The 22,677-nt window shown below is 44.4% G+C and overlaps 1 protein-coding gene across 2 annotated transcripts in view; it reads right to left on the minus strand.

Annotated features, from left to right (window-relative positions):
* LOC138968539 (ATP-binding cassette sub-family C member 4-like) overlaps positions 1-22,677 on the minus strand; it is a 95,817-nt gene that overhangs the window by 37,818 nt on the left and 35,322 nt on the right. The window contains exon 1 of one of the 2 annotated variants that reach the window (XM_070341116.1): positions 14,937-15,998. The exons of the other annotated variant lie outside the window; for it this stretch is intronic. Coding sequence (XP_070197217.1) covers positions 14,937-14,944 — 8 coding nt within the window. The 5' untranslated portion in view covers positions 14,945-15,998. Of the gene's footprint in view, positions 1-14,936; positions 15,999-22,677 lie in introns of those variants that run through there. 2 annotated transcript variants of the gene reach the window in all.

The following is a 22,677-nucleotide window of genomic DNA, read 5'->3' on the forward strand; positions in this document are numbered from 1 at the left end:
GGCCTTATTTTCCATTATTAAGGCCTTAAATCTTTAAGCCCTTAAAAAAATATGGGCATAAAAAATAAGCCCTTATTTGAAAATAAGGCCTTACGAGAAATAAGGCCTTATTTCTGTAAGGCCTTAATAAAAATAAGGGCATAAAAAAATAAGGGCATACAAAAATATGGGCATAAAAAAATAAGGGCATAAAAAAATAAGGCCTTATTTTTTTGACCAATCATGAAGCTGAATAGAATTCGGCTGCGCCGCTCATGCGCAGAGATCTCATAAGAAACATGGCGAATGGGGGGTTCAGAGATCGTGATGAATTTTTAAGAAGAATTTGTGCTGAAATTGCAAATTGCGAAAGAATTGGGGTTTTGGCGAGTTTGTGCGCGCTTTCGATGTTATGACGGATGTTTTGAACGAGAGGTGAGTTTGTGCGCGCTTTCGAATGTCCGGATGCGCAGTAGCGATGCGCAGAAAAATATGGGCATATTTTTTTAAGGGCTTATTTTTTTATGGGCATATTTTTTTAAGGGCTTATTTTTTTAAGGTCATAACAGAAATAAGGCCTTATTTCAGTAAGGCCTTAACAGAAATAAGGCCTTATTTCATTATGCCCTTATTTCCTTAAGGCTGTAAATATTTAAGGCCTTATTTCTAAAATAAGGCCTGATTTATAGAAATAAGGGCTTATTTTCAAAAATATGGGCATATTTTCAAAAACATGGGCATATTTTTTTAAGGGCTTATTTTTTGGATTTTTGACCCTTTGTGCCAAGGATACGTCTGTCAGTGTCAGCCAAGGGAAAGTGGGCCAGTAACTGTCAGCACGTCAGTGAACCACGGTAACAAACAACACGAGCGGTCTACCCGACACGGGATGAACACCAATTCCAGCAACTGACGAATTGATTGATTGACTGATAGATCTTTATTACACAAGGGTACACGTTTTATGCTGACGCCTAGCTATAGCTTTCTCATCTGTACCTGCTGAAATCAAGAAATGGAATAAAGAATTATGATGGTGCGTAAAAAACAAACAATCAAACAAACAAACCACAATAATCATTAAAAACAAAAAGACGACGTCGGCGACATGCACATCTACGACGTCTCCGAAGGGATGAGAAGGGACATGGGGTGGGGTGAGGCGAGGACAAAAAAAAATCAAAATTTGACTAAATGTAAAAAGAGAATACAATTGACTTTCACCGACAGAAGTAACGCGTTCTTTTAAGCCCACCCAAGAGGTTCAATTCCGACCGGAGGAAACTCTGTTGTCTCTGTAATTTTGTTTAGTTCGAGAAATTGAGAAAAAGAAAAGACACGGCAACTGATGAAGGGAAAAAAAAGACGTTAAAAAAGGTGAAACTGGGTTGGCAAATACACAAATAACTACGTTGTCATTAGTGTTTCTGCGTCCGCGAAAATGGGCTAGATTGATGTTCACTAAGAAAGTAAGTTCAACGTCCTCGAAGCCCAGCAGTATTCTTCGACAAATAAGAGATCACATCTGCTGGATGAGAGCTTGATTCCAATTCTCGCAGTTTCCCAAAACTGCGGGATTTGTGAGATGCGCACGCGTACTAATAGCCATAACCCGTATATATACGCGAAGCCATTCGAACATGACTTCTACATTGCTGGAACCGCTGTTAGATATTATGGCTTCTGTAGACGACACGTGTTTGGACGACATCTCCAAAAAAGACTGTGATAGTCAAATGTGACAACAAAAGCTAGAACCGAGGCAAAAACAGAGAATAAGGCTCGACACAAGCCGGACCATGTGTCCCTAACCATCGCGGAATGGAATGCTATAAAGGAGCAGAACAATATGATTTTAACTTTGCTCTCAGCAGCGAGCGATTCGCCAAGCACTACACAAAGTGACTCGCCAAACACTACACGGCGAAAAAGAAAAGCTAGTGTTTCCAAACAATCCGACTCAGACGTTGGCGGTGGAATCGTATCCATGATTGAGGATATGTCTAGCTCAAATCCGGTTTCGCCAAGGCCGAATAAAAATGACAGTGATGATGACGATGCCAGCATGGCTACTATCGAACCAGAGTTTGATGCCGTGGAGATGTTAATTTATGTTTATTCACCATTAGTAATCTTCACTCACGATGACTTTTTACAGACGACGAAGATGGTGTGACCTATGTGACACTGTGATTTCAATAGTCCGGCTATTCCACCCTCCCGTTCCACTTGTGTTCTCAGCTAGGCTTGGTGACCTCACCAGGTGCTTGGACGTAGATTTGTGATCTCTAACGTCGACAAGAAGAGTGACCGAAAACCCAACACTGGCACTGTCACTGTCACTGGGGCTAACAATAAAATCGTTGTCACAGTGCACATCGTAATGGTTCATGTCATGACGGCCTCCAGCAGGTGTAGGCTGCTGGCGTCATGACCCATGTTCTGGGAAGTATGGAAACCCTCCGAAGTGGAAGTGTCACAGACCAGATCGGGAGATGATAATCAAGGCTGGTTGGACACATAATCCCTTGACTCCATGAAATGAAGACGTATTCGGCTGCGGGTGACCATCAGAGTGATTAGCCCACCAGAACGCAAATGGTATGGTATGGTATGGTGTGTATATATATATAAATGTGTGTGTGTGTGTGTGTGTGTGTGCGCGCGTGCGTGCGTGTGTGTAGAGCGAATTCCAGAAATCTATTGGACAATTGTTCATGACATTCTGCATATAAATTCTTCTAGATGATATCCCAAGACTTGTTTTAATTTTGTTTGAATGAAAACATTCACGAGGTCATATCCGACTTTAAAAAAAAAGTTGAGAGATGATAATCAGTGGCAACCGCACTTCTCTATCAAATCTATTAAAAATAATGGTCCAACATTCTTTGGTCAGGGCCCGTAGATTGGTTGTTGGTTTTTAAGGTTCGTTCAGGACCGATTCAAGTTCATTTACTTTCTCAGTTTACACAGTTGTCTCCGGCAAGGTCAGGACAATGGGATTGCATTTCAGCTTCGAAGTTTAAAACACAATTAATTAATTTGCTAAAAATCACAAAACGAGACACAGGCGTTATTTTGTTGTATTCCTTATGATATCCTGAACCCAGAAATACATAAAAAAAAGAAGCTGTTTGTTCTAAAAATGTGCTTGAAACCCATCAGGTTAGAAGTGTCGCCCTTGTCCAGGCGAATAGACACAGTGTGAAAATATTGCTGAAAGGGTTTTCCCTTGGCCCTCTCACCTGATCCCTTTGCCCTCAGCCAATAAATGGTAGAATTTGTTTCGTACCCTCCCCCCACCCCTCCCCCTCAACCCCTCCCCCCCCCTCAGCCCTCCCCCCTTTACAGATTTTATGAACAAGACATCAATGAAAGCTGAATTTTAGAAGGGTATGGGTATGTGTTCGGCGATTTGAAGTATGTTTCGCCGATACCGGCGCCAATCGATATCCCTTGACAGAAGGATATGTAGAAGTACCTTCCTTTTGTTGAGACACGGTGAAAAAGGGCCTTCCTAATAAATCACAGCGACACGACGGTACACGTGACAGGGCGAGAGTCAGGGCTCAATCCAATGGAGTAGATGTTCCTTTTTAGACCCCCCATGGGTATAAGTCTTACCGAACACAATTCTGCCAAACTGTAGATGAGGCCATGGCAGCCTCCACTGTATAATCCCAAGTAGGTAAGGGCTATCAGTTATGGCCTTGCCATAATACTGCCTTTTTGAACGGTATGCCCATTCTATTCTGCGTATGCCCAGAGTATCCTTCGGCCATACCTCCTTTTAGTGGTGAAAGTTAACAATTGAGGACACAAGCATTATGTTCCAAGGTCCTTTTTTTCGATGCTGTCTTTTCTTGGTCAAGTCCGGATAGACAGTAACGAAGACTTAATTTACTGGTAGTGATTAGTTCTTACAAATCAGAAAGGTGTAACGCGTTTGCCTACATATGTTTACCGGCAAATGTGTAAAACCAACGGGCAAAATCCCCGACCTCGCTTGTCAGAATGTCAAAAAGCGGGCCACACCTCCTCTGAGTATCTTACTACGCCCCCGAAAGGAACACCTCGGATACAGGATGAGGACCTACATGTATCTGGATAGCTCTCGTCAAAGGAAGTTGTTTTCTGACGGGAACAGACTGCGGACAGTCCCACCTCGATACAGCAAATGCCGTGCATTCCTACGGTGCAACGCCCTTTTGAAGACCACAAACAATCTGAGACAATCAGGTCTTACAAGATAAGAGGTCTTAAAAGGGAGGCAACTTTACGGGTGTTACTATGAGTTATTTCTAATATGCTGACTGTTAGCAAATGATAACAGGCATGTCGAGAAAAAAGATATCAAGCATTCCTTTTAGGCGAATGCTGATATCGTTTGTGAGACATGACTGTTATCATTTGCTAACAGTCCGCATATTAGAAATAACGGTTTTATTACCGTTTAATTCGACCAAAACAAATTTCGAAGCGACCCCGCGAATTAGACAGAACAGCCGCAATGGGAACTTGAGCGCTCCTCAGTACCCGATTATGCCTGTCAGTCAAAGAATTCTCGTGACTTGGGTCAGCCAATCAGAGTAACACACCTGACGTGATGAATATTCACAGATCAAATGTGTTTGACACACAACAATCTCACAAGATAAACCATGTTCAACATGCGTTTCGGTTTCGTCGCTTTTTCTTGTTGAATAGAGAGCGACAGATTTCGAACCGACTCAAGACGGATGGGAAATGACGTAAAGATACATTTGACGTAACGCGAGTGCAATTTCACTTGATTTTTCGAACTTAGGTAATTTAGATTTCAAGTGAGCGGGTCGGCATTTCACACTCAGAGGATGGGCGGTACCTTGCTGTTCCGTAAAGCACCCACCGACAAAACTCGCTTATCGGTATTTTTTTTTTTTTTAGATAAAGAGAGTATTATCTGACAGCATTTGAAGTGTCATTCTGTAGAATAAATCACGCTGATCTTGTTGATTTAAATTTTACTTTGTTTTGTCAATTTTTAGCTTGATAAACAAAAAGGGTCCCTGCCTGAACATTATAACATTTAACAGGTCACCCAGAATCCGTCCTGATTGGTCAAAAAGCCATATGGGGCACTGAATTGGTAATAAAAACAGACAATCTGTGAAACCAGAATTTTAGAAGGGTGTGAAGTGTGTGTGTGTGTGTGGGGGTGTGTGGGGGTGTCTTAAATAGGATGGTCTTAATGGGGTTTTTCACTGTATCAGTGCTGCGCCGAGCCGACTGATTGCAACTGGTCAGTCTCCGTGTAATTTATCAACTTCAGTGATGTCAATTATCAATAAGTAACTTATCAAAGTATGCATTGGAGTCTTATCGTGGTGTGTTTGACTCGGAACACGGGGGGCATTTCAGTGGACAGTTCCCACCCGGTAAAGTTCTTGTGCCCCAACAAGTGCTCCGACACGGAAGGAGTTGTGGTGTTTGAACATGGTAGTAGTCCTTTCATAACAAAAGTCTTCTTATCTCATAGTGTACGCCTTTATGTTACAGTAAAACGAGTGAACGCTGTATAAAAGCGCAGAAGAATCAGTCGCTCAGTCAATCAGTCAATCACTCGCTCTTGTAAACAATGCAGCGATTCACTTGATTTATGTTTTGACTACCATCTTGACTCTGTGTGTGTGTGTGTGTGTGTGTGTGTGTGTGTGTTTATGTGTTTATGTGTGTGTGTGTGTGTGTGTGTATGTGTGTGTGTGTGTGCGTGCGTATGAGTGCGCGCGCGCGTGCGTGTGTACCATAATAATAATAATAATAATGCAAACTTTTATAGCGCTATTCTAGAAAAAATGTCTACTCTTAGCGCTTTACAATACATACATCGACAAGCATACTATACACGCACAGGCAAAGAAACCGACCAAACATAACCAACAAACTATACATGCACAGGCAAAGAAAGCGACCAAACATACAATACACGCACAGGCAAGATAACGACCAAACATAAACAAACATACTATGACCAAACATAACCAACATACTATACGCGCGCAGGCAAAGAGAACAATCAGCACATGTAATAATTACTGACAACTAATAATGCAGGCATACAATGACAGTCCAATACACAGCCTAAGCACAAGAACCACTGTAGGCTTCTATATAAAAACGTGTCAACGGTACTATTTACACACACACAAACAGTGCTGACACAAAGCGCAGAAAATATATACTGTTCAAAAAAAGAAACGCATAGTTGCTACTTGCCAAATTTGTTTTATTTTTCGAAAAAATTAACAGAAAATCCAATATTTAGATTATTTGTTTGAAATTTGGTATGGACACAGTTGAATGCACACACAGTTCATTTGCATCTTCAAATCAATCAGTCAATCAATACGATTGGGTGCCGAGGCTGTCAAGTCAGTAGGGGGTGTGACTGCCTTGAGCAGCAACAACTGCCCGGCACCTTCTGGGCATGGACTGGATCAGATGCCGGATATCTTGCTGTGGGATGGTGTCCCACTCCTCCTGAAGTGCCTGCAATAGATCGCGGTGATTTGCCGGCGCTTCTTCTCGCCTGCGCACACGTCTGTCCAATTCATCCCAGAGGTGTTCTATCGGGTTCATGTCTGGCGACATGGATGGCCAGGGAAGCACCTGGACATGGTGGTCGGTGAGGAACTGGGTGGTGATCGGTCGTGCTGTGTGCGGGCGAGCGTTGTCCTGCTGGAATATGGCATCCTGGTCAGCCAGAAGAGGAAGGGCGTGTGGGCGCAGAATTTCCTCCACGTATCGCTGGGCAGTTATGCGCCCTTGGACGTGCACCAGGGTGCTCCTTCCAGCGGTATTGATCGCCCCCCACACCATGACGCCTCCACCACCATGAACGGGTGCCTCATCCACACAGTTGGGCGCGTAACGTTCGTTTACTCTCCGGTAGACCCTCCTCCGACCATCATGTCGCTGGAGCAGGAAGTAGGACTCGTCGCTGAACCACACGTGTCTCCAGTGATTCCGGACGGTCCAGCGAAGGTGCTGGTTGCCCCACTGCACTCGGTTCTGGCGATGGCGGCGGGTGAGGACAGCTCCTCTGTGAGGTCTGCGAGCTCTCAAACCAGCTTCATGCAGGCGGTTCCGCACGGTCTGGTCCGATAATCGGTGTGGCCCGGGGAGAGTCTGGACAGAAGATGAGGCCGACAGGAAACGATTCCGGAGGTGGCGGAGCCGTATGAAGCGGTCGTGAGCAGCAGTTGTCGCCCTTGGTCTTCCCGCTCGTGGCAAGTCAGCAACGGAGCCAGTGGCTTGAAACCTGACCCACAGTCTACTGATGGTGCTCTGGGACACGTGGAAGTGCCTGGCGATTGCACTTTGACTTTGGCCTGCTTGTAAACGACCCAATGCAATTTGGCGGTCTTCTCTGCTCAATCGGGCCATCTTTCGTCGCTGAATTGTCGTCTGATTTCTTTGTGGCGAACAATCCGCTTTTATGGGTTTTGGAAGACATGGTGAGAGCTCAATATTCCCCGAGTTTCACGAGATTACACTGAAGCATGACGAGTGGTCATGCCAAATGAGCAATTTTGACATTGTAGCCACTGATAACGCATGCGTCACGTGCAGAGCTCACTTGTGGCAATGGACGAAAGGTCGACGACCAGATAAACATTTTCTGCAGTTTGGTGGATATCCTTGTAGCCATATAACTAAATTAAACAAATATTACAAGCTATGCATTTCTTTTTTTGAACAGTATATATACACGTTATTTTAGGCGCTAGGTAGGGGGTGAGGTGGGGCGGGATGGGGAGATGCTGGAGGGGAAATCACTTGCGCTGAAAGAGGTGTGTTTTGAGATTTGTCTTGAATGTAGTGAGAGAATCTGTGTGTCTGAGAGGCAGTGGTAATCTATTCCAGGTCACAGGGGCTTGATAGGCGAAGGACCTCTCGCCACATGTCTTTGTTTGCACTGTGGGGAGTCGGAAGAGTCGAGTGTCGGCGGCGGAGCGAAGCTGACGAGAGGGGGTGTAGAGATTGAGGAGTTCTGACAAGTATTCTGGGGCAGAACCAGAAACGACGGCAAAAGAAAGAGAGGAGAGTTTGTATTCGATCCTTTTAGTGATTGGCAGCCAGTGTAGAGAGTGAAGAAGGGGTGTGGCGTGTTCATACTTGGAAGATTTGAAGACCAGGCGGGCAGCGTTATTTTGGATCCTTTGAAGTCTATCTAAAAGGTACTTAGGGAGACCGGCCAGAAGAGAATTGCAATAATCTATCTTTGAGAGGACTAAAGAACACACTAACGTTTTGGTTGCATCAGCGGTGAGGTAGTGACGGACTGAACTAATCTTGCGCAGCTCTAGATAGGCGGACTTGCAGATGTTAGAGATGTGTTTTTGGAAAGAGAGAGTTGGGTCGAGAGTGACGCCAAGGCTGCGGACAGACGGAGAGAAAGAGATAGGTAGTTCGTTGACAGTGAGAGAGGCAGGAAGAGAAGGGTGATTGAGAAATTTCTTGGGACAGGCCAGCATAACTTCGGTTTTGTCACTATTTAACTGGAGTTTGTTTAAAGACATCCAATCACTGAGGTCCGCAATGCAATCCTGTGTCCGAGATACCAGATCGTCAACTTCAGCAAGGGGGGCAGACTGATGAAGCTGTGTATCATCAGCGAAACTCTCGTGCGACAACGCATGGCGACTGATAACATCGGACACAGGGGAGGCATATAGAACGAAAAGTATGGGGCCAAGCACGGACCCTTGCGGGACACCGTATTGGAGAGCTGAAGGTTGAGATTTGATGCCGTTGACACAAACGGTCTGCGTCCGGTTAGTAAGGTACGAACGAACCCAGGAAAGGGCCAGATCATGAACACCAAAGGAGTGCTGCAGCCTGTGGAGCAGAATTTCGTGGTCTATCGTATCGAATGCGCTAGACAAGTCCAGTAGTGTTAGAATGGAGACCTGATTTTCGTCAAAGCTAAGAAGGATGTCGTTTACAATCTTCAGAAGTGCTGTCTCAGTATTATGGTTTTTCCTGTATGCAGACTGATGGGTGTTGAGAAGGTGGTTTTGCTCTAGGTGAGTGAGAAGTTGTGAAAGGACAATTTTTTCAGTGATTTTTGAAAGGAATGACAAGTTCGAAACGGGCCTAAAGTTTTTCAAGGAATTCTTGTCAAGTGAAGGTTTTTTGATGAGGGGCCTAACTATTGCAGGTTTGAATTCATCTGGGAATGAGCCGGAAGTCAGAGAGTCGTTGATGACGTGAGTGAGGTATGGAAGAAGGTCATCAATACAATCACACAGCAGAGAGGACGGAATGGGGTCAAGCTCGCACGTTTTCGGACTAGCGCCTAAACACACCTTTTTAACACCATGTGTAATTGTGCCGTGTGTGTGTGTGCACGTGCGTGAGAGTGTGTGTGCATATGCGTGCTAAAGGACTGGGTGGCCGAGTGGTAACGCACTTGCGCTCGGAAGCCAGAGGTTGCGAGTTCGACCCTGGGTCAGGGCGTTAGCAATTTTCTCCCCCCTTTCCTAACCTAGGTGGTGGGTTCAAGTGCTAGTCTTTCGGATGAGACGAAAAACCGAGGTCCCTTCGTGTACACTACATTGGGGTGTGCACGTTAAAGATCCCACGATTGACAAAAGGGTCTTTCCTGGCAAAATTGTATAGGCATAGATAAAAATGTCCTCCAAAATACCCGTGTGACTTGGAATAATAGGCCGTGAAAAGTAGGATATGCGCCGAAATGGCTGCGATCTGCTGGCCGATGTGAATGCGTGATGTATTGTGCCAGTAAAAAAAATTCCATCTCACACGGCATAAATAAATCCCTGCGCCTTGATTATGTGCGCGATATAAATTGCATAAAATAAAAAATAAAAAAATAAAAAAATAAATCCCTGCGCTTAGAACTGTACCCACGGAATACGCGCGATATAAGCCTCATATTGATTGATTGATTGATAAAAACAACCAGAAAAGGTTTATTTCCCTTCGGCTTTTTGGTGGAAATGACTAGAAATACATGGAGTTTTTTTTTTCATCACAGAAATGACGATGACAAGATTTCACCAGCTAAACACAACGTTCTGAGATACACTGTAGTGGTGAACGGAAGCGAGTGCAACCTGTAGCGACATTTAGCCAGCCCGACGGATCTCTCAAAACGGGCAACCATCGAGTCCTTTGGTGCAGATGACAAAGTCTAAGAAAAACGTAGCGCGTTCCAATGCTAATACAGTATTTACAGCTGTCAATTTTCCCTGTGTGTTTTCATCGCTGACTGCAGATGGGAAATGTTTTTTGTTGTTTGTGCTGAATGGTAGCAACTTTTTTCTTGACTTGAGTATAAGGCACATATACTTCGAGCAGAACAACGACTGTATTGTTTACGCTCGTTTTTGAGTAATTAACTGCTATCATAAGCGATCAGTGCTGATTCAAAAACCCCTAATCATTAGGCAAATGTCAAATACTGACATTTAGGATCTCTTTGATAAAACATATGTTGTGCTTCTGGCGACAGTCTCCGCTCACAACAGCATTGGCTGCGGGCTGCGTGTAACCATCCCTGTCCCTGCACACAATCATACACGCAGGCACGCACACACACACACACACACACACACACACACACACACACACACACACACACACACACACACGGCGAAGCAGGCACGCACACACACACACACACACACACACACACACACACACACGGCGAAGCAGGCAGGCTGGTTGTCAAAGAATAGAAATGTTGGAAAGAAAGGGCGCTGATGAGTAACCTGCTGGACAACTGTCATACCAAATCTGTGTGTGTGTGTGTGTGTGTGTGTGTGTGTGTGTGTGTTAGTGTGTGTGTGTGTGTTTGTTAGTGTGTTAGTGTGTGTGTGTGTGTGTGCTAGCGTGCGTGTGTGTGTGTGTGTGTGTGTTTGCGTGTGCCCGCAAGTGTGCCAGTGTGTGCGCGCACGCGTCTTTGTGTCTGTGTGCCTGTCTGTTTGCCTGAATCCTTGTCTCTGATCTCTCAATCCACCCAAACAGTTCATTGAGCCTTTCTGTCTGGCCTATAATCCGACGAAGAATAAAAATCAAAACAGGCACACCTTAGGACGATAGTCTACGTAATACCTTACTTCGAGAATCTTTTCTGAAAGGTCAGAGTACTCGGTCCCATTCAGGTGACATTTGGTTTCAAACCGGCCCAACATGCAGGTAGAAATGCACCGATATTTACACCACCACCAGAGTAAGAGTGTGTGAGCTGACTGTCACACTTCTAGCGAGGACAGGGGAGAGAGAGAGCGAGAGAGAGAGAGAAAGAAAGAAAGAAAGAGAGAGAGAGAGAGAGAGAGAGAGAGAGAGAGAGAGAGAGAGAGAGAGAGAGAGAGACAAGACAAGACAAGACAAGACAAAATCTTTATTATCGAGGGTAATAGATAAGCAAGAATATTGCTTTTTTACATCCAGCCCTCGCCCTAATATAGGGTCAACAAGAACAGAAAACAATATAATCAAATAACTATCACATCAAACTTATAATACATTATATATTACTTACTTACTTACTGCCTTTCACGCCTGGTGGCGTGTAGGGCAGCGACACATTATATATATATATACAGATATAAATTACAAAAAAACAAAAAAACAAAAAAAAAATAGTCATGCTGCATTTTAAGTACAATTTCCAATAATAAATATGTCAATTTTTAACATATCTTAATTTAGATCTGCATATTATTATAATTTAGTTTAACATGCACATACATTTTAAATGAATTGTTGAACCATTCAGCACATGTTTAGTTGCATTATGTGCGACATATAATTTTTTATAGAGAGAGAGAGAGAGAGAGATGATGATGATGAAACTTTATTTTTCAAGGATAGAAGTTTAAGGCGACGCCTTTTCTTACAACCGGTCCTAGAGTAAGAGTGTGTGAGCTGACTGTCACACTTCTAGCGAGGACAGGGGAGAGAGAGAGAGAGAGAGAGAGAGAGAGAGAGAGAGAGAGAGAGAGAGAGAGAGAGAGAGAGAGAGAGAGAGAGAGAGAGAGAGAGAGAGAGAGAGAGAGAGAGAGAGAGAGAGCGCAATGAATGAATTAATGCATTCATTAATTTATTATCTTTATTAACCAAGGATGGAGAATTTAGGCTGACGCCTAGTCTATCTGTCCCTTCTAAAACCAAGACGTAAAAATAATGGAGACAACCTAAACGTAATATTTTAAGAGAGAGAGAGAGAGAATTGAATTGAATTGAATTGAACTTTATTTATTGAGGGTAACAGAACTGAAAAGCAATGTAAACATGCTTTTTTTCATCCGGCCCTCAATATTTTAAGAGAGAAGAGAGAGAGAGAGAGAGAGTCGAACAGACAGGTCCAATTATTGATGGCCGCAGGAGCGTAAACTTGCGTGTGTTTGGTCGAGATCGAAAGGAGAAAAATAGTTTATTTCCTATGGCACGACTCTGTTCATCGTCACAGATGGACTTATAATCGCTGTGTCGCTGCTGTTGTTACTGCAACAACAACAACAACAACAAAAGCAAACCAACTCTGGCGCAAAATTGTAAACAAGTTTTTACAAACATTTTCAAGTATTATATATATGTCCAAAGACAATGTCAGCTCTAAAAAAAAATCTGCAGAAGTATCAGTCCCGTTCGTGGCAGACAACGTTGTTCAAAATGTATTTTAGAGGCACACTCGATCCTTCCCATGAAAAAATATATATGTATGTTTAACGGCAAATGTGTAAACCCAACGGGCAAAATCCCCGACCCCGCTTCTCAGAATGTCAAAAAGCGGGCCACACCTCCTCTGAGTAACTTACTACGCCCCCGAAAGGAATAACTCGGTTACAGTTCAGCTTATCGACTTAGATCTGGCCAGATTTTCTGCCTTGAATAAGAACATCTCTCCACATCTTGAACTCAGGTCAAAATGAGTTCATCTTGAACACACGGCCAGTACCGTGTAACTGGCCTTGATACGGAACGATCCAAGGGGGGCAATCTCAGTCATCTGAAAGAGGGAAATCCAAACGCAATCCGCTTTGTTCGATTTTATGGGCTTGGACGATAGAGAAAAATAAGAAAAGCTAAAGCTGGAGTCCAGTCTAGACGAAACTGCTATCAAGAACGCAGAATTGATTTTTTCTGAGTTTTTTTTTTTAGCCGTAAGCGCCATTTCTCATTTCGAATTTCTCATACCTGCTGTTCACAATGCGGCCGCAGTGAAACCAACAAAGGGGCCTCACTCTGGAAGAGTTTCCTGCTCCGATAAACATGGCGCTTACGGCTAAAAAAAAAAAAACTAAAAAAAAATCAATTGTAATGACCAAACTCGTTAAGTAATTTTTAAGCCTCCAAGCTGAAATGCAATACCAAAGTCCGGCCTTTGTCGAAGATAGCTTAACTAAAATGTCAATCAATTTGGTTAAAAAATGAGGGCGTGACAGTGCTGCCTCAACTTTTACAAAAAACCCGGATATGACGTCATCAAATACATTTATCGTAAAAAAGAAAAAATGGTCTGGGGATATTATACTCAGGATATCTCATGTGAAGTTTCATGATAATCGGTCTGGTAGTTTCCTCGGAAACGTTCTACACATACACACGCACACGCACACGCACACACACACACACACACACACACACACACACACACACACACACACACACATGCACCACGACCCTCGTCTCGATTCATCGTCCATGTTAAAACATTTAGTCATAACTTGACTAAATGTAAAAAGAAGAAAAAAACACCAAACAAACAAACAAACACGACAAAAGCGTACATCTGGCAATTACGATCAATGATTCGTCACCAACTGAGGGTGACAAAACTGATGTGCACTTGTTTTCATTGACTGCTGTTTTTGATCTATCAGGTGTTTGCCGCCGGGTAGTGTACTTTGGGATTATGTGAGAATGTAAATGTGAATGCTGCACATGGTTACACTGTCAGCGAGAAAAAGAATTGCTTCTTGTCATTACTATGCGCAGTAATTCATATCACTGTCTCCGTGCTTCCCTCTTGCTGTCCATCGCATAATTATGTATAATTACAAGATGCAACATGTATACCTCACATAAGCATGCAAACACAGACTATTTATTATTATTTTTGTTTTGTTTTCTTTATTTCCACATTTATTTATTTATCTATTTCTTTATTTAAAAATATTTATTCATGGGCTTTTTTTTCTTCCTCTCGTTCTGTCTTACGATGGTGTTGGTCAGTGGTGAAGGATGCATGGGTGAGAGTGGTGCCCCCCCCCCCCCCCGCGACACTCACCCATGCACCCTTGAGAGGACAGGAGGCAGAGGGAGCCTGTAGTGTTCAGTATGTACGTTAGTTACGTTGTGCCTGTCTCTTGTTGGCACACTTCCGTGGATCACTCGTGGAACAGTATCCATCAAAATGTGCTTTTCCCTTTCGTATTCAAACGATCCTGGTTGTTCAAATCAAAGTAAAAAAAAATCGTTTGTTCGTTTGTGGTGGCTTACTAAAAATAAATCAGGTTGCCTGTTCTTCGTGAAATACCATTGGTAGCTCTCGGGTGTTTGTGTTGGTCATTGTTATGAAATTTGCTGGTAATGTTTACCGATCAAAAGATACAAATTGTTTTTTTATTATTCAAAATGAAAGCTTTGTCATCAACAACGTCTGTGCTTTTGTCAAAAGCGGCTTCTGGTTGTCATGGTATTTGTTGTTCAAAAGCTTCTTGACATAGCCGGCCAACGTAAATAAATCAAAAACAAAATATTTCTGCCTTATTTAAATATTTCCAAGCCTTTACGGCTTTACCTACATTAATTGTTATTTCCAAGCTCTTTTCAATTACTGAATTAGTCTGTGTGGTTCTTTTGTCGGTTTTGAGTCACATCGTTAGGTCTTTTTTGCTCGATCCACAAACAAACAAACAATCAAACAGTAGCAGACCCACCTGTACATCAGGAAGCCCTTGTGGTATTGATGTTAAGAAATTATCCGAACGTCTGACACCCATGAATAATCCAGTCTGACATCGATGAGGCCTGAAGGAACTTCTACATAAAAATATCACTGCCACTTTTTTTTTTATAACTTTTTTGAAACAGGACACACAATCTCCAAAATATCACAGCCGAGAAAGATGCATACGACGTTTTATGACGAACATTCTTTAATTCCGTAGAAGAGAATCATGGCGTTCTACACATTTCCATCATATTGAACACAGTTCTTGAAAAAGTGTGAACTTTCTTTGTCTCGAAAGTCCCTGTCTGACTTCACAACATCGTTCTAACTATCAAGCAGAAGATTATCCAGACGAATCACATCAAACATCACAGACAGTTTATAGCAGTACGTGTGACGGTTATACACTCGGCGTCAAAAAAATAAATAAATCTTGTCACAAAAGTGATCTCGGTTCAAGCACGGGCCTTTCACTGGGTGAAGAAGTTACTTCGGCGTTCTCACTGTGGCAGCTTACGCGTACACATGGACACCAGGGGGAAATGTGAGATAAGGATATCAGTGGAAGCCTACGTAAGCCCAGATAAGAAGATGCTAGTCACAGCTTAAGCTCTGTCATGTATCCGGGCCCGAAGATGCGTCGTTGAGTGTTGTGACAGCGGAATAATCCGGCGGCTAATTAGCGAGGCTATATCCGAGGCCTGTGTCAGCAGCATCGCTCCATCTCTCGTCGCTGTCTCCCCGCACTACGCTCTCTGTCCCACAGCCACACTGCCCGCTGCTCAACTTGGGAATGTCTGGCCACACAAAAGTGAATGAGTCCACTCACTTTACAAGTAGAACGTGTGTGCGTGAAAGAGAGTGAGAACGAGAGAGCGGCTGTGGAACTGTACACTTGGTTCAGTTTGTGGACAGGAGAGAGAGCGTGTTGCCACAGTAGGTGTAAGCGCGCGACACTGGTTGCTGCTGCTGTTGGTGTTGTTGTCAGTTGCACCTGCGCTGAAGCTGAAGTGCGGTGTCAGCGACTGCAAGTGGCAGAGCGGGTCACTCAGCGACACAATTGGTCAGACGACAGTCGGCTGGTCAGCTCAGGTCAGTCTACTCGAGGAACTGGTTTCACACGTCCATTTCCTGTGTCCATCCAGACCTGTACACCGGTGACTGTCCACGTGTACCTACTGTGTTGAGAGTATCCTGTCAAGTTTCTACTTTAAGATGAGACACGAGCGAACATATAAACCCTTCAAACTCGGTCGTTTTTAATTAAAGGTGGTTGGTTGTTTTGGGGAAATGTAGTTTACCACATGTCTAGTCCAAGCACTCTTACTCCAAAAGAAGTAAACCTAATCAAGACCTATTCCTAAGAACGACGGCTCATGGCACTTGAAGTGAGGCGTGGCCTGAATCAGTTACATACAGCAGACTTCAGGAGTGACAGACAGACATATCGTCCACCAGTCACTGAAGTCAGCTTCCAGCGTCGTGGCCACAATCATTTCTTATTCAAACACCTCTATGATCCCATTAGAACTAGTAGGCCGATACGCAAACACAATATAGTGCCTTCAATGCTATCTCGTTTTCACCACAATGAACTAAATGATCACTGCCAGACTTGTTTCTTCAATCTTACGAGCACGTGCACCGTGTGCGTACAGCAAAATCCTTTGCTGAGGTTCACGGGTATAGTAATAGCGTTACTTTCCCACAGTGATATCAGTTGAGTAGAACTCACAAAGTGCTGTATTCCAGTATACCTGCATCAGTATATCCAACGTCCACTTGACTGTCCAACCAATCAGTCCATTTTAGCGTGACCGTGCCTGTCACCTAGCAGATCCCGAAGCGCAACATCGCTTTCAGTACTAAAATGAACCAGTCAGTCCCTGTTATTGCGACATGCTTAACACCATTAGCATCATACCGAAATGCCAAGTCGCTTTTCACGGCGTCAGGTTAGTTTGCAAAAGCGTAGCATTTTACCACAATCGTCCCAAAACCTGTAAGTAGAGCCACGGACGGATTTCACACTAAATTAAACCAATGAAAGAGAGAGAAAAAAATCACGTGGATTCGTTCATAAATTTAGAAACAACTCTCCATACAGTTCTGTCTTCACAGATATGACTCGAAATTTTGTCGCAAAAAAAAGTCGTTTTACTACCCAATGTGAATGTTCGGCACGAGTCGCCTCACGGACATAAAGCGGTCAGTATCAGGTGCAGTTTGTCACACACAAAGAGTCGCGAGGTGTGACTGTCCGGCACGAGTGACCTCACGGACATGAAGTCATCATCAGTGGTCATTAGCGAGCCTCAAATTATCAGCGGATAGAGTTGGCAGACTGTGAAGCCGTACGCGCACTGCTCGGAAGGGCTTGCGGAAGTGAGGGGCAGTGGTGGTGTACGTGAGAGCGGCCCACAGGCCTGAGAAAGGGACACCGTCAACCCCTCTTCCCCCCCTGCCCTCCCCCTCTCTGTCTGTTGCCCAACGAGTCGAGTTGACTTTTTGCGGCGCTCAACGTTCACCGTTTGCCGAGGGGCGACGCCTGAAGTTAGAGAGGCAAACTTTCCCCCGGCCCCCTTCACATTAACGCTGCGCCTCAGCCGGCCTGACACAGGGCCTAGGAAGAAAGCTGTCTACGTTTTGTGACCGGACACCGGGCACTAGGAGACTCAGGAGGAAAGCTGTCACCAGGCCTAGAATCAAAGGGGGAAAGATGTCACCAGGCCCAGGAATCAAAGGGGGAAAGATGTCACCAGGCCTAGGAATCAAAGGGGTAAAGATGTCACCAGGCCTAGGAATCAAAGGGGTAAAGATGTCACCAGGCCTAGGAATCAAAGGGGTAAAGATGTCACCAGGGCTAGGAATCAAAGGGGTAAAGATGTCACCAGGGCTAGGAATCAAAGGGGTAAAGCTGTCACCAGGCCTAGAATCAAAGGGGGAAAGATGTCACCAGGCCCAGGAATCAAAGGGGGAAAGATGTCACCAGGCCTAGGAATCAAAGGGGTAAAGATGTCACCAGGGTTAGGAATCAAAGGGGTAAAGCTGTCACCAGGCCTAGAATCAAAGGGGGAAAGATGTCACCAGGCCCAGGAATTAAAGGGGTAAAGATGTCACCAGGCCTAGGAATCAAAGGGGTAAAGCTGTGACCAGGCCTAGAATCAAAGGGGGAAAGATGTCACCAGGCCCAGGAATCAAAGGGGGAAAGATGTCACCAGGCCTAGGAATCAAAGGGGTAAAGATGTCACCAGGCCTAGGAATCAAAGGGGTAAAGATGTCACCAGGGCTAGGAATCAAAGGGGTAAAGCTGTCACCAGGCCTAGAATCAAAGGGGGAAAGATGTCACCAGGCCTAGGAATCAAAGGGGTAAAGATGTCACCAGGGTTAGGAATCAAAGGGGTAAAGATGTCACCAGGCCCAGGAATCAAAGGGGGAAAGATATCACCAGGCCTAGGAATCAAAGGGGTAAAGATGTCACCAGGCCCAGGAATCAAAGGGGGAAAGATGTCACCAGGCCCAGGAATCAAAGGGGTAAAGATGTCACCAGGCCTAGGAATCAAAGGGGTAAAGCTGTCACCAGGCCTAGAATCAAAGGGGTAAAGATGTCACCAGGCCTAGGAATCAAAGGGGTAAAGATGTCACCAGGCCTAGGAATCAAAGGGGTAAAGATGTCACCAGGCCCAGGAATCAAAGGGGGAAAGATGTCACCAGGCCTAGGAATCAAAGGGGGAAAGATGTCACCAGGCCTAGGAATCAAAGGGGGAAAGATGTCACCAGGCCCAGGAATCAAAGGGGGAAAGATGTCACCAGGCCCAGGAATCAAAGGGGGAAAGATGTCACCATTTCACTAGGCCTAGGAGACTGAGGGGGAGGGGGAGATGTCACCAGGCCAAGGAGTATGAGGGTAAAGATGTTACTGGGCCTAGGAGTATGAGGGTAAAGATGTTACTGGGCCTAGGTGTATGAGGGTAAAGATGTTACTGGGCCTAGGAGTATGAGGGTAAAGATGTTACTGGGCCTAGGTGACTGAAGAGGAAAGCTGCTGTCCGCTGTTTGTGCCCCTGTCACTGCTGCTGTATGGACAAAGCCTGCACGACTTCTGCATTGATTTGTAAACGTGGTGTCTGCTTTTCCCCCTCCCCTGTCGGCACCCTCACCACCCCTTGACCACGAACTCTCCCTCCCTTCCTTGTCCTGCGCACATAACGAAGGCCCTTCAGACCCTTACACCGGCGCATCCACTGTTTTAAAGATGCTCAGCTTGAACACGGGTCATCAGTTAACCTCCACGTGTTGTGTGACATGTTTGGAGGTCCACACAGTTTTTAGATCAATACGCTACAAGAGAATTTTTGCAGCTGAGATGGTCGCTTCAATAACGATAGCTTCCCGCAAATGACCAACATCAGTGTAACAAGAGCAAAGAGTGAGTCACTGCCCAGAAACAATTGACCAGCATCAACATTCAGGAACAACCACGACAAGAATAACAACAATAATAACAACCCCAAGAAAAACAAGCATTAACATAACAAAATATACTCATCCTGCCGCCCCCCCCCCCAAACACACGGGACACCTCCTTCACACACAAAAATGCACCACACAAACGGCAACAAAGGACCCGGCGACAGGAAGACAATGACACATGCCGTACAGATTTTACACTTGCGTTATGGATATTTCTAGGGACGTTTCAATATGGCAGCCCCACTCTAAGCAAAATGTGGCCCCACAAAAACGCGCATGTCTACATGTTGACAGACCGGATCCCACGATTTGATCGGCTTCGCAAGAGTTTATGTCAAGAGCTGCAAGCACACATTCAATTCTGTGGCCAACAGATTTCGGGAATAACTATACACCTTGCAAATACCTAGCTCTGTGAATGAACAGTGTCGTATGTTTCCGTGGGAGGGATGCGAATTCATGACCTGTTACGGGGAAAGCGCTTTTTGTGTGTGAGCTCAAGAAAAGAAATTGATGCTGTTTGTGTAGGTCGAGTCGTTACATGTCATGTTCTATTATGGTTGATTACCTTGTTCGCCTTCTTTATACCAACGTTAGTGACAGGGAGAACTCTCCCCCTCCTCCACCCCCTCCCCTAGAGGGAGGGAGGGAGAGAGAGAGAGAGAGAGAGAGAGAGAGAGAGAGAGAGGGAGAGAGAGAGAGAGAGAGAGAGAGAGAGAGAGAGAGAGAGAGAGAGAGAGAGAGAGAGAGAGAATTGAATTGAATTGAAATTTATTTTTCGAGGGCGACAGTATTCAAGTATTCAGTATGCAAACATGCTTGTGTCAAAGTGATTGTGAGCCAGTGTGCGTTCAGAAAGTTTCTGACTTATTTTGACGGGGAAGGTGCACACCTAGTGGACTCAGCTCGTTGCTATCGCCGTGGGTTCAAACCCGGGTCTCGGCGATGAATTATTTCTAAGAGACAACTTTGTGCAAACTCTTCCAGGTGTCCGAAAAACCCCGTGTTATAAAAATATATAGGACGTTCAGCAACACCCCGTACAGCCAGGTCAAACACAAGGGCCACTGCCATTGGAGGATGTCCGCTTGCTGCCCCAAACGGGCCACGGTGCCGGCCACAGTGGGATTCAGACTGCGTATTGTGTCCAGCTTGGCTGACATCCGTCGTGTGATGGAAACACTTTCTGCAATGAATTCACGTTTTTCTACTGTCTTTCCCGAACATGAAACCCCTCACTGTCTCCTGAACGATTCTTTCTCGGAGATACACACACATCCCGAGACTCGGCTTCGAGATGCCCACATTCTCAGAGCTGACATTATTCGAGGTTGGCAAACCTGCCACTGAAAGTGAGAAAATAAACCTGCATGTCTACGCTAAAGTTTACTGGGCCACTCACGCTCAAGCTATGCAGGTGACGCGTGGAATCACAGATAGAAACACACATGCACACATCATTTAGGCCTAGCTAGTCTCCTACCTGTGCTTAGAGGCAGCGATCGAATGCAGATCGTCGCACGGTCAGGTGATGGAGTGGAGGCTTCGTTGGTGTCTTGGTACTGCTAGTATTACTGTTAAGTCAGTGTCGGGTTCGTCGTCTTTTCTTAACGGAGCATAATCCTTGGGATGTTGCTCAGTGGACAGTGGCTCGAGAACAGGGCACCTTGTCGCTTGTGGAAGGTTCGATCTCCCGGTTGGTGGGGTATTTATTTCAACCGTCAGCTTTCTGTACACATTCCTTAGCAGTGTCCTAGCTGACATGCATGTGTTAATGCATGCACACGTTTAAGAGCCCCGGTTCACAATAGTCAATAAGCGTCTTATTATTGCAGCTGCTTTTCCGGACTGTACCGATTCTGTATTTTCAAAAGGTTAACCCTGAAACGACTAAAACATTATATACGGCATTCCATCTCTATATGGTACCCCCAGACAACAACAAAAACCCACAAAAAACAAAAACAAAACAACAACAACCAATAAACAAAAAAATAAACAAGCGAACACACTCTCTATCTGTATCTCGCCGTGTCTCTGTCTGTCTGCCGGTTCCCTGAATTAATGATTGAAATAACATATGATGTTTTATGTCTAATTACCTTTGCAAATCAGCTGTATTTACATACCAACCGCTAATGGATACCCTCTACCTGCGAGTCATTTCCCCTTTTAATCTTCCTCCAGTCCGTCTGTCTGTCTGTCTGTAAGCCTGTCTGTCTGCCATCCCCAACTTCTCCAAGGCGGAAGTTCCTTTTCACAAGATACTTAGACATTACAAATATCCCAAGCAAAAGACATCGCCCTTTCCCTGGCGTCGTGTTGTGAAAGATCAGACCAGTCCCAAACGCCATCCATGACGACAGGCATGCATGCGCTCAACCTTGGACGATGTTCTCCATATGCCTCTTTAAAACCACTAAATGGGTCCACATTTTATCATCAAACCCTTGACGGGACATGGGAATCTTGTTCAGGGTTTTTGTTTTTTTATTAACATTGAAGTCTGAAATGACATATTGAGTGTCGAAAAAATGTATACGATCATTTCGAAAGTCTCGACAACAAGCATATGTTCAATTGATTTCTTACTTCATTCGTTGTTAAAAAAACCCCAAAGGAGGTCTTTACTCTCTAAGACGAGGACAGCACAAATCTGATGTCAAATGTGCGTCCATGTGGACATTACTTTCGGTAAAGAAAGGAAACCGAAAAAGCAAAAGGAAAAGCAAACGGCAGAGAACCATGATATGGAAAGAAGAGGGAAACATCAAACCGAATGGTACAGGAAATTAACTTCATTCATTCATTACATAAACCGACGAAAAGCTATCATGACCACAAAGATATTGATCGTTTGCTCTATCAAAGATTGTGTGACCCGGAAGGTTTATCTATCGCAGCATAATCTTTTGCTGGCGGGTTTTTTTCCAAAACAGAAAACACACATTTTTAAGTTTGAAGAGCAATAAAGCTTTTTTTTCCAAAACAGAAAACACATATGTTCAAGTTTGAAGAGCAACAAAGATCAACTATGTTTCTGCGATTGAGTTTTTTCGGCAAATTTACCATAATGGTCTCAGTCCTTGGTGTCTACTTTCACCCATCGTTCAAAAAGACCGGCGTATTTGCTGAATGACTGCAAAGTTTATGGCAATTCGAAAAAAGTTTCGGCGTTTTGCTGTCTGCTGACGCCGAATGATATTTTTGAAGGACGTAAAAAATATAAGAACTTATTCGTAAATTAACAATCA

The sequence above is a fragment of the Littorina saxatilis genome, linkage group LG6 (assembly GCF_037325665.1).
Source record: "Littorina saxatilis isolate snail1 linkage group LG6, US_GU_Lsax_2.0, whole genome shotgun sequence".
Taxonomy (NCBI): Eukaryota; Metazoa; Mollusca; class Gastropoda; order Littorinimorpha; family Littorinidae; genus Littorina; species Littorina saxatilis.